This window comes from Leopardus geoffroyi, chromosome D1 (genome assembly GCF_018350155.1).
Source record: "Leopardus geoffroyi isolate Oge1 chromosome D1, O.geoffroyi_Oge1_pat1.0, whole genome shotgun sequence".
In the NCBI taxonomy this organism is placed as follows: Eukaryota; Metazoa; Chordata; class Mammalia; order Carnivora; family Felidae; genus Leopardus; species Leopardus geoffroyi.
In genome coordinates this window covers 57827158-57839975 of record NC_059329.1, presented here as the reverse complement: position 1 = coordinate 57839975, position 12818 = coordinate 57827158, and the positions used below count along the sequence as shown (strand labels likewise).

Below are 12818 nucleotides of genomic sequence, written 5' to 3'. Positions count from 1 at the left end.
ACAGTCTGCTGTGTTTTACCATCAAATCCAAATTAAATGAGAGAATACAAAGCTGATCCTTAATCTGTCATTAGAAGCCACGACTCTCTCAAATCACAGTGGATTTACAGACTTCAAGCTGTATTGCAAAGCTGTAATCATCAAGACAGTATGGTCCTGGCACAAGAAAAGACACTCAGATCAATGGAACAAAATAGAGAACCCAGAAATGGACCCACAAATATATGGCCAACTAGCCTTTGACAAAGCAGGAAAGAATATTCAATAGAATAAAGACAGTCTTTTCAGCAAGTGGTGCTAAGAAAACTGGACAGCGACATACAGAAAAATGAACCTGGATCACTTTCTCACACCATACACAAAAATAAACTCAAAATGGATGAAAGACCTAAATGTAAGACAGGAAGCCATCAAAATCCTTGAGGAGAAAGCAGGCAAAACCTCTCTGACCTCAGCTGCAGCAACTTCCTACTCAACATGTCTCCAGAGGCAAGGGAAACAAAAGCAAAAATGAACTATTGAGACCTCATTAAAATAAAAAGCTTCTGCACAGCGAAGGAAACAATCAGCAAAACTAAAAGGCAACCAACAGAATGGGAGAAGATATTTGCAAATGACATATCAGATAAAGGGTTAATATCCAAAATCTATAGGAAACTTATCAAACTTAACATCCCAAACCCAAATAATCCAGTGAAGAAATGGGCAAAAGACATGAATAGACACTTCTCACAAGAAGACATCCAGATGGCCAACCAACACATGAAAAAATGCTCAACATCACTCATCATCAGGGAAATACAAATCAAAACCACAACGAGATACCACCTCACCCCTGTCAAAATGGCTAACATTAACAACTCAGGCAACAACAGATGTTGGCGAGGATGCAGAGACAGAGGATCTCTTTTGCACTGCTGGTGGGAATGCAAACTGGTGCAGCCACTCTGGAAAACAGTATGGAGGTTCCTCAAAAAATTAGAAATAGAACTACCCTACAACCCAGTAATTGCACTACTAGGTATTTATCCAAGGGATACAGGTATGCTGTTTCAAAGGGGCATATGCACTCCAATGTTTACGGCAGCACTATCAACAGCCAAATTATGGAAAGAACCCAAATGTCCATCAACAGGTGAATGGATAAAGAAGATGTGGTGTGTATATATATAAATACACACACACACACACACACAATGGAGTATTACTCAGCAATCAAAAAGAATGAAATCTTGCCATTTGCAACTACATAGATGGAACTAGAGGGTATTATATAAGCTAAGCGAAATTAGAGAAAGACAAATGTCACATGACTTCACTCATGTGAGGACTTTAAGATACAAAACAGATGAACATAAGGGAAGGGAAGCAAAAAGAATAAAAAACAGGGAGGGGGAGAAACATAAGAGACTCTTAAATATGGAGAACAAACAGAGGGTACTGGAGGGGGGATGGGCTAAATGGGTAGGGGGCATTAGGGAATCTACTCCCGAAATCATTGTTGCACTATATGCTAACTAACTTGGATGTAAATTAAAAAAATAAATAAAATTTAAAAAATCACAGTGGTTTACTTAGGTGTCTACATTTGGGTGTCTGCCACCTGCCACTTGTAGCAGGAAAATGCAAACAAATGTTAACTGGGTGAAGCTTTAAAGAAAATGTGCAAACCCAACTGACCTTGTCAGAGGTTCTGGGTATAGAACCTACTAATACTAAGCTACAATTTTCTTATCTGTGAAAAAGGTTTATTAATATTTGCTCTGCAGACCTCATAGGATTGTTGTGACTCAAAAGAAGCACTGTTTTAGGGCTCTGTGAATCTAAGGAAGTAATAATGCAAAGTCGCTATTTTGTTTCATCTCCCATTTTTAGAGAATTCATCTACTAGCAGTTTTCAAAACCTGGTTCTAGATCTAGCAGCATTAGCATCATCTGAGAACTTCTTAGAAATGCCAATTCTCAGGCCCTATCCTAGACCTATTGAATTAGGAACTGTATGGGTGGGTAGAACAATTGCTGTTTTAACAAGTTGTTCACGTGATTCTGACACACACTAACTTTTGAGAACCGCTGTTCTAGGGCAGTGGTTTATAGCCTGGTAATTTGGCCCCAAGAACACATTTGGCAATGTGTGAAGACATTTTTGGTTGTCACAATTGGAGCAGGAGAGCTACTAGTATCTAGTAGATAGAGGCCAAGGATGCTGCTAAATTCTTACAATGCGTAAGACAGGCCCATTACAGCAAAATATCTGGCCCAAATGTCAATAGCGCTGACACTAAGAGAACTGCCCGAGAGTTTCTTTTTCTCTTTCTTGGTAGATTCTAAAATATGTTATGTGAGTGACCCAACAAAATGCAGACACACTGTTAATGGTTTTACTTAAATAGCCTCCAGTCTCTAGCTGAGAATCTAAAATGAGAAACTGAACATACCACTTCCTTATAATACAAAAATTTGAACAATTTCCCATAGTCTATAGTATAACTGTTCAATTCTTTTTAACCTATGTTCCACCAATCAAAAATATTTTGCCAATTCTTTTCTGAGTTTGCTTTAAGAAACCAAATAATTTAAAAAAAAATTTTTTTTAGCTTTTTCCAAATATAAAATCTTTCAAATATTTTTTCCTCAAATTTTATACACTCTCTTCCTCCATTCCCCATCACTTTCCACTTGAGGATCATTTGTTCTAAAAGTCCAAACTCAAGCTGACATTCAAGGCCCTTCAAGATGGTGCTACAGAACTTTCCTTGCTCTTTACATCTTAGGCTCAGCTGTATCCTAACTGTACTGCTGGTATTTCTCCAAACTGACTTGCTGTTTCAAGCCTCTGGGTCTCAGCGTGTTTTCGGCATAGAATGTCCTTCACATTTGTTGACCTTCTCCTTCAAAGACTAGTTCAAGTGTGACTTCTTTAAATATTCCCAAAACCAATTTAGAATGTTACTCATTCCTCCATCTACCCTTGGCCAGAAAACCTGCAGCTCTTATCACACATCATTATAATTATCTGGCAACAGACTATCTCCTTCCTTTTCTGGGAATGGCAGAGCCAGGACTCGAAGTCAGGGCTCTTGGACTCTGAAGCCAAGACCTTTTCACAGGACCACACTTCTTACTAGATAACCCAGGTGCTGATTCAGATGATCTATAATGGCCCTTTCAATTCTCACAGTGCTTCTGTGGCTCAGATTCTGACTGAATTAACAAAGAGGGAAGCATTAACAGGACAGATGGTGATCTGGATGAATTCAGTGGTTGTGAGGAGGACAGTGGGCAGGATGAGGGTCTATAAATTGTAAAGTAGATATGAAGCTGTATAATTATTAACTTTGGTGAATAATCTAAAGTTCCTGTATTAGTGGAAAAAATATAATAGTATAGAGGCAGTGAAGGAATGGAAGGCCCCAAGTAGAGACAGATTTATCTATGAAGAATCTTGAGAGGATCCAGGGTCCAATGCAACACTAACACAGACAAAGTCCCCTCCTACACCTCCCAGGGCAGTGGTAGCTGACAGAACAGCAGTATTGCAGGTTGCCATAGCCCATTTACCTTGTGCTTTACTATGGTTTCTTGTGTCTTTTCTAAGCACAGGGTCTTACCTGAGAGAAGTCAGAATGGAAGTGTGGGAGGAGGACAAAGGCAATGTGGTCAGTTTGTCATCATGTGGCAAAACTGCCTCTCCCTGCTGCAGGGATTCATGAAATCGGCGGATGTTCTGTACATGCTCTTCATGGCGTGATGCCTGACTTCTTGCAGTACTGCTTCTGTCAGGAATAAACGGGGCCAAAATAAATTCCCAACCAATGAGAAAACTAATGTGACAATCAACAAATAACCCTCCTACAATGTTATTGCAAATCCATCCCCATTACCACAGTCCTGGCTTCAGTAATTCTTGCTTAGATGACAACTATCTTCCAAATAATCTTGCCTTCAGGCTTAACCACTCTCCTTTTATTATCTTTTCCCTCTCTTTTCAAATGTGAATTCCAGTGTAGTTAACATATAGTGTTATATTAGTTTCAGGTGTAAAATATAGTGATTCAACAATTCCGTACTCAATCTTCATCAAGTTACATGTATTGTTTTTTTTTTTTTTTTTTTTTATTACAGAGAGAGAGAGAGAGAGAGAGAGAGAGAGAGAATGAGCAGGGGAGGGACAGAGAAAGAGGGAGAGAGAGAAGCCCAAGCAGGCTCTGTACTGTCAGTGTGCAGCCTGATGTAAGGCTTGATCTCACAAACCGTGAGATCATGACCTGAGCTGAAATCAAGAGTCAGATGCTTACCATACTGAGCCACCCAGGCACCCCAAGAGTGTACTCTTAATCCCTTCACGTATTTTACCCATCCCCCTTACCCCTCCTCTGGTAACCATTTGTTTGTTCTCTATGGTTAAGAGTCTGTTTCTTGGTTTGTCTTTTTTTTTCCTCTTTGTTCATTTGTTTTGTTTCTTAAAGTCCACATAGGAGTGAAATCATACAGTATTTGTCTTTCTCTGATGGACTTATTTTGCTTAGCATCATACGCTCTAGATCCATCCATATTATTGCAAATGGCAAGGTTTTGTTCTTTTTAAAAATATTTTTTAATGTTTATTTATTTTGAGAGAGAGAGTGCAAACAGGGAAGGGGCAGAGAGAGAGGGACAGAGAGAATTTCAAGTATGCTCCGCACTGTCAGCACAGAGCCCAATGGGGGGCTCAATCCCACCAACTGCAAGATCACGACCTGAACTGAAACCAAGAGTCGGATGCTTAACTGACTGAGCCGCCCAGACACCCCAAGATTTCATTCTTTTTAATAGCTGGATAATATTCCATTACACACGCGCATGCGCACACACACGCACACACGCACACACATCACATCTTCTTTATCCATTCATCTATCAGTGGACACCTGGGCTGTTTCCATAGTTTGCCTATTGTAAGTAATGCTGCAATAAACACAAGGGTGCATTTGCCCTTTGAATTAGTGTTTTTGTATTTTCTGGGTAAATATCCAGTAGTGTCATTCCTCTATATAGGGTAGTTCTATTTTTAACTTGTGAGGAGACTTCATACTATTTTCCAGTGGCTGAACCAGTTTGCATTCCCACTGACAGTGCACAAGTGTTCCTTTTTCTCCACATCCTTGCCAATATTTATTTCTTGTGCTGTTGAGTTTAGCCATCTGGACAGGTGTGAGATGATATCTCATTATGGTTTTGATTGCATTTCACCAGTGACGAGTGATGTTGAGTATCTTTTCATGTATCTCTTGGCCATTTGTAAGTCTTCCGTGGAGAAATGTCTGTTCATGTCTTCTGCCCATTTTTAAATTGGAGTATTTGTTTCTTGTGTGTTGAGTTGTAAAAATTCTTTATATATTTTTGATATTAACCCTTCATTGAATATGTCATTTACAAATGTCTTCTCCCATTCAGTAGGTTGTCTTTTAGTTTTGTTGGTTGTTTACTTTGCTGTGCAGAAACTTTTATTTTGATATAGTCCCAATAGTTTATTTTTGCTTTTGTTTCCCTTGCCTAAGTGAACACATCTGGAAAGATGTTGCTATGGCCGATGTCAGAGAGTTACTGCCTGTGCTCTCTTCAAGGACTTTTATGGTTTCAAGTCTCACATTTAGGTCCTTAATCCATTTTAAGTTTATTTTTGTGTATGGTGTAAGAAAGTGGTCCAGGTACATTCTTTTGTGTGTTACTGTCCAGTTTTCCCAACACAATTTGTTGAAAAGACTGTCTTTTTCCCATTGCATTCTTTGTTGAAGATTAACTGACCAGCTAATTATGGGTTTATTTCTGGGGTTTCTATTCTTTTCCATGGACTTATGTGTCTATTTTTGTGCCTGTACCATACTGTTTTGATTACTATAGCTTTGTAATATAACTTGAGGTCCAGAATTGTGATTCCCTCCAACTTTGCTTTTCTTTTTTCAAGATTGCTTTAGCTATTTAGGGTCTTTTCTGGTTCCATACAAATTTTAGGACTGTTTATTCTAGCTCTGTGAAAAAATGCTGTTGGTATTTTGATAGGGATTGCATTAAATATGTAGATTGCTTTGTGGAATATAAACATTTTAACAATATTTTTCTTCTGATCTATGGGCATGGGATGTCTTTTCATTTCTTTGTGTTATCTTCAATTTCTTTCATCAATATTTTATAGTTTTCAGAGTACAGGTCCTTTCACCCCTTTGGTTAGATTTATTTCTAAGTATTTTACTATTTCTAAGTATTTACTGTTTTGCATTTGTAAATGGGATGGTTTTCTTTTTTATTTTGTTTTCTTAATTACTCTTTCTGCTGCTTCATTATTAGTGTATAGAAATGCAGTGGATTTCTGTATGTTGATTTTGTATCCCACGACCTTATTGTATTCCTTTATCAGTTCTAGTAGTTTTTTGATGGACTCTTTAGGTTTTTTTTTTTTTTTTATCATGTCATCTGCAAATAGTGAAAGTTTTACTTCTTCCTTACCAATTTGGATGCTTTTCATTTCTTTTTCTTTATTTCTGACTGCTGTGGCTAGGACTTCCAGTTCTATATCGAATAAAAATGGTGAGAGTGGACATCCTGTCTTGTTCCTGATCTGAGGGAGAGAGCTCTCAGTTTTTCCTTGCTTTGAGTATGTTAGCTGTGGGTTTTCCATATGAGGCCTTTATTATGTTGAACTATGTTCCTTGTAAACCCACTCTGTTGAGGGTTTTTATCATGAATGATGTTGTATTTTGTCAAATGCTTTTTCTGCATCTATTGAAATGACTATATGATTTTTATCCGTTCTCTTACTGATGTGGTGTATCATGTTGATTGATTTGCAATTATTGAACCACCCTTGTATTCTGGGAATAAATCCCAGTTGATCATGGTAAATGCTTTTTTTAATGTATTGTTGGATTCTGTTTCTAAATATTAAGAATTTTTGTATCTCTTTTTTTGTAGTGTCTTTATCTGGTTTTGGTATCAGGGTAATACTGGTCTCATAACATGAATTTGGAAGTTTTCCTTCCTCTTCTATTCTTTGGAATAATTTGAGAAGAATAGCTTTTTTAAATGTTTAGTAGAATTCACCTGTGAAACTGTCTGGTCCTGCCTGGACTTTTGTTTGCTGGGAGATTGCCGATTATCCATTCAATTTCCTTGTTGGTAATTGGTCTGTTCAAATTTTGTTTCATCTTGATTCAGTTTTGATAGGTGACTTGTTTCTAGGAATTTATCCATTTCTTCCAGGTTGTCCAATTTGTTGGAATATAATTTTTCATAACATTTTCTTACAATTGTTTTTATTTCTGTGGTGTTGGTTATTTCTCCTCTTTCATTTGTGATACTGTTTATTTGAATCCTTCCTTTCTCTTTTTTTGATGAATCTGGTTAGAAGTTTATTAATTTTGTTGATTTTTTCAAAGAACCGGCTCTTGGTTTCATTCATCTGTTCTGTTTTTTTAGTTTCTATATCATTTATTTTTGCTCTAGTCTTTATTATTTCCTTCCTTCTCCTGGTTTTGGTTTTTTGTTTGTTTGTTGTTGTTCTTTTTCTAGCTCTTGTAGGTGTAAGATTAGGTTGTTTGAGATTTTTCTTCCTTTTTGAGGTAGACCCGTGTTACTATAAATTTCCCTCTTAGAACTGCTTTTGCTGCATCCCAAAGATTTTGGACCATTTGTGTTTTAATTTCATTTCTTTCTGTGTAATTTTTTATTTCTTCTTTGATTTCTTGGCTGACTCATTCATTTTTCAGTAGCGTTATTTCCATGTATTTTCACTCTTTCTAGATTTTTTCTTGTGGTTGACTTCTAGTTTCATAATATTGTGGTTGGAAAAAATATATGTTATGACTTTGATCTCTTTAAATTTGTTGAGACTTGTTTTGTGGCCTAATATATGATCTATCTGGAGAATGTTCCATGTTCACTTGATAAGAATGTGTATTCCAGAGTAGATCAGTATGGAGGCTCCTCAAAAAAGCAAAATAGAACTACCCTATGACCCAGCAATTGCACTACTAGTTATTTTCCAGAGAATACAAAAATACAGATTTAAAGGGGTACATGCACCCTGATGTTTATAGCAGCATTATCAACAAAAGCCAAACTATGGAAAGAGAGCCTAAATGTCTATTTACTGATGAATGGGTAAAGAAGATGTGGTATATTCACACAATGACTATTACTCAGCCATCAAAAAGAATGAAATCTTGTCATTTTCAACGACCACAGATGGAGCTATGGTGTATTATGCTAAGCAAAATAAGTCAAACACAAATACTATATGATTTCCCTCATATGTGAAATTGAGGAAACACAAGAGGTGAACATACAGGAGGGGGAGAAAAAAAGAGAGGGAAACAAACCATAAGAGACTCTTAACTGTAGAGAACAAACTGAGGGTTGATGGAGGGAGGTGGGTGGGGGATGGGCTAAATGGGTGATGGGTATTATGGAGGGCACTTGTTATGATGAGCACTGGGTGTTACATGTAAGTGATGAATCACTAAATTCTACTCCTGCAACCAATATTACACTATATGTGAACTAACTAGAATTTAAATAATTTGAAAAAAATGGAGTATTTTAAATAAATGACATTTTACAATATTTTATATGAACAAATCTTTTCCTAGTAGTTTCCCTTTTTTCAAGGTTCTACATTTTTTCTTTTACTTTTTAAAATAAAACACGTAAGGGGCTCCTGGGTGGCTCAGTCGGTTAAGCGTCCAACTTCGACTCAGGTCATGATCTCGCGGTCCGTGAGTTCGAGCCCCGCATCGGGCTCTGTGCTAACAGCTCAGAGCCTAGAGCCTGTTTCGGATTCTGTGTCTCCCTCTCTCTCTGACCCTCCCCTGTTCATGCTCTGTCTCTATCTCAAAAATAAATAAACGTTAAAAAATAAAATAAAACATGTAACATGGAAAAAAAAAGAAAAAAAAGAATGTGTATTCTGCTGTTTTATGATGGAATGTTCTGAATATATCTGTTAAATCTATCTGGCCCAGTGTGTCACTGAAAGCCACTGTTTCCTTGTTGATTTTCTGTTTATTTCCACTGACTTAAGTGTTACCCATTCTCCTTTAATAAACTGTCGACATTACAGCCTGAGTGATTTTTTTTTAAAACACAGGTCTGGTAACAGTAAGAACAACACTATTTATGGAGTCCTTATTATGTGACAAGCACTGTTCTAAGCATTTGTGTACTAAACTATTTAATCACCATTGTTTCTTTCTAGCTTCGGTTTCTCTGTTTTTAATCTATAAAACAAATTTTAAATTTCTCAGCATGGTATTCAAAAACTTGACTTCGGCAATAATAGTCTTCTCTTTAAGTAACAGCTTCAATGAGATAGCATTCACATCCCATACAATTTACCGAAAGTCTACAATTCAATGGTTTTTAGTATATTCACAGAGTTGTGTAAACATTGCCACAATTTTAGGATACTTTCATCACCCCCCCAAAAATTCTATACCTATACATCAGCAATCACTCCACACTTCCTCTTGTGCCCCAAACCCTCACCCAAACCTCCCAGCTCTAGGCAATTGCTAATCTACTTTCTGATTCTGTAGATTTGCCTAATCTGGAAATTGATGTAAATGGAATCATAACAACATACAGTCTTTTGTGACTAGCTTCATACATTTAGCATTTTTTTTAATTATTATTTTTTAATGTTTATTTATTTTTGAGAAATACAGAGAGAGAGCCAAACAGAGTGCAATTGGGGGAGAGGCAGAAAGAGAGGGAGACAGAATCCGAAGCAGGCTCCAGGCTCTGAGCTGTCAGCACAGAGCCTGATGTGGGGCTCAAACTCACAAACCACGAGATCGTGACCTGAGCCAAAGAAGTCAGACACTCAACTGACTGAGCCACCCAGGTGCCCCACATTTAGCATGTTTTTAAGCTTCACCCATGCTGTAGCATGTATCAGTAATTCATTCCTTCTCATGGCTGAATAATTTTCCATTATATAGAGATATCACATTTTATTCATCTACTCATCAGATGATGGACATTTTGTTTGTATTTTTTAGTTACTAGGAATAATGCTACTACAAACACGTACAAGTTTTTGTATGAACATATGATTTATTCTCTTGGGTATATACTTGGAAGTGGAATTACTGGATCATACGGTTACTCTATGTTTAACCTTTTAAAAGGAAGTGCCAGACCGTTTTCCAAAGCAGCTGCACCATTTTAAAATCCCACCTACCATGTATGAGGGTTCCAATTTCTCCACATCCCCTCCAACATTTGTAATATTTGTCTTTTTGATTACAGTCATTGCAGTGGGTATGAAGTGGTATCTCATTATGGTTCAATTATATTTTCCTGATGGCTAATGATGTTAACCATCTTTTCATGTGTTTATTGACCCTTTGTATATGTTCTTTGGACATATGTCAATTCAGACCATTTGTCCATTTTTACTTGGGTTACTTGCCATTTATTATTGAGTTGTAGGAATTCTTTATATATTCTGGTACAAGTAAGTCCCTTATCATATCTATGTTTTACAATTATTTTCTCCCATGCTGTTGGTGGCCCTTTCATTTTCTTGATGGTATCATTTGTAGCATGAAAGTTTCTAATTTTGATGAATCCAGTGTACTTTTTCTTTTGTTGCTTCTGCTTTTGGTGTCTTATGTGAGGAATCATTGCCTAATCTAAGGTCATGAAGATTTCCTCCTATGTTTTCTAGTTTTATAAGAGTTTTATGGTTTATTTTAAGAGTTTTATAGTTTTAGCTCTTACATTTAGATATATGATCCTTTTGGAGTTAATTTTTATATACAGTGTGAAGAAGGGGTCCAACTTCAATCCTTTGCACGTGGATATATAGTATCATTTTCTGAAGACTATTCTTTCCTCATTAAACTATCTTGGCATCTTTGACGTCTTGGCATCTTTGGCACATGGGTTTATTTTGGACTGCCAATATATTCTACTGATTTAGATTTCTATCCTTATACCAGTAGCACACTGTACTGTTTACAGTAACTTTGTGTTAAACTTTGAAATTAGGAATTCGTTCTTTTTCAAGACTGTTTTGGGGCGCCTGGGTGGCGCAGTCGGTTAAGCGTCCGACTTCAGCCAGGTCACGATCTCGCGGTCCGTGAGTTCGAGCCCCGCGTCAGGCTCTGGGCTGATGGCTCAGAACCCGGAGCCTGTTTCTGATTCTGTGTCTCCCTCTCTCTCTGCCCCTCCCCCGTTCATGCTCTGTCTCTCTCTGTCCCAAAAATAAATAAACGTTGAAAAAAAAAAAAAAAAAGACTGTTTTGCCTACTCTGTGTCCCTTGAGCTTCCATATGCATTTGAGGACTAGCTTGCCCATTTCTACGAAAAATCCAAAAGGGATTATGATAGGGAGTGTGTTGAATCTATAGATCAATTTGGGGAATACTGCCATCTTAACAAGTCTTCTAATCTGTGAACATGGGATATCCTTCCATTTATTTAGACCTTCTTTAATTTCTTTCAGTAATGTTTTATAGTTTTCAGAGAGTAAGTTTTGCACTTTAAAAAAATTTTTTTAAATCTTTATTTATTTTTGAGAGAGAGAGAGAGAGAGAGAGTGTGCTGGGGAGGGGCAGAAAGGGAGGGAGACACAGAATCCAAAGCGGGCTCCAGGCTCTGAGCTGTCAGCACAGAGCCCGACATGGGGCTTGAACCCACAAACCATGAAATCATGACCTGAGCTCAAATCGGACACTTAACTGACTGAGCCACCCAGGTTCCCCAGCACTTTTTTTGTTAAGTTTATTTTTAAGTATTTTATTCTTTTTGATGCTATTGTAAATGGAATTGTTTTCTCAATTTCATTTTGGGTTATTCATTGTTGATGTACAGATATACAACTGATTTTTTTAAATTATTTTTTTAATGGTTATTTATTTATTTATTTTTTTGAGAGACAGAGACAGAGAGACAGAGTGAGAGCGGGGAGGGACAGAGAGAGAGGGAGACACAGAATCCAAAGCAGGCTCCAACTCGACGTGGAGCTTGAACTCATGAACCGCGAAATCATGACCTAAGCTGAAGTCAGATGCTCAACTGACTGAGCCACCCAGGTGCCTCATATAAACAACTGATTTTGTATATTAGAATAAAAAATGTTGGTTGTGGGCACCTGGGTAGCTCAGTTGGTTAGGCATCCGACTCTTGGTTTTGGCTCAGGTCATGATCTCATGGCTTTGTGGGTTCTAGCGCCATGTTGGGATTCTCTCTCTCCCTTTCTCTCTGCGCTCCCCTACTCGTGCTGTCTCTCTCTCAAAATAAATAAATAAACTAAAAAAAAAAATAAATAAAAATGTTGGTTGAAATTTCTAATATGGTAAAAATGGATAGATATAATTTACCTAAATAAACCTCTTTGAGGTTATCACTAATTTTTAAGAGTATAAAGGGTTCTGAAGTGGAAATGTTTGAAAACTGCTTTACTAAGGTATAACTGGTATATAATGAATGTCACATATTTAAAGTATACGATATGAGGTAATTTTTTTGGGTATAATTTTTTATCATGACTGAAAAACTACTGACCAAATAACAACCCTTTATTGGAGAAGCATCAAAACTGGTTATTTGGTTCAATTATAGCATAATTTCATGCCACAATATTGAGTTTTGACATATGTGTACTTCTAAGGAAACCATTACAACATAAAGATTATGAACATATCCATCACCCTTAAAACTTTCCTCCTGTCCTTTATAATTCTTCCCTCTTTCTTGCTCTAGTCATCCTTTCTTGTCCCTAAATAACTACCGATTTGCTTTCTGTTGCTATAGATTTGTATGTGTTTTCTAGA

General features: G+C 37.1%; 1 protein-coding gene across 3 annotated transcripts in view; it reads right to left on the bottom strand.

Annotated features, from left to right (window-relative positions):
* Positions 1-12818, bottom strand: part of C2CD3 (C2 domain containing 3 centriole elongation regulator) — a 146643-nt gene that overhangs the window by 26130 nt on the left and 107695 nt on the right. For all 3 annotated transcript variants that reach the window (XM_045484056.1, XM_045484055.1, XM_045484057.1), the window contains one exon: positions 3612-3776. In XM_045484056.1, coding sequence (XP_045340012.1) covers positions 3612-3776 — 165 coding nt within the window. The remainder of the gene's footprint in view (positions 1-3611; positions 3777-12818) is intronic.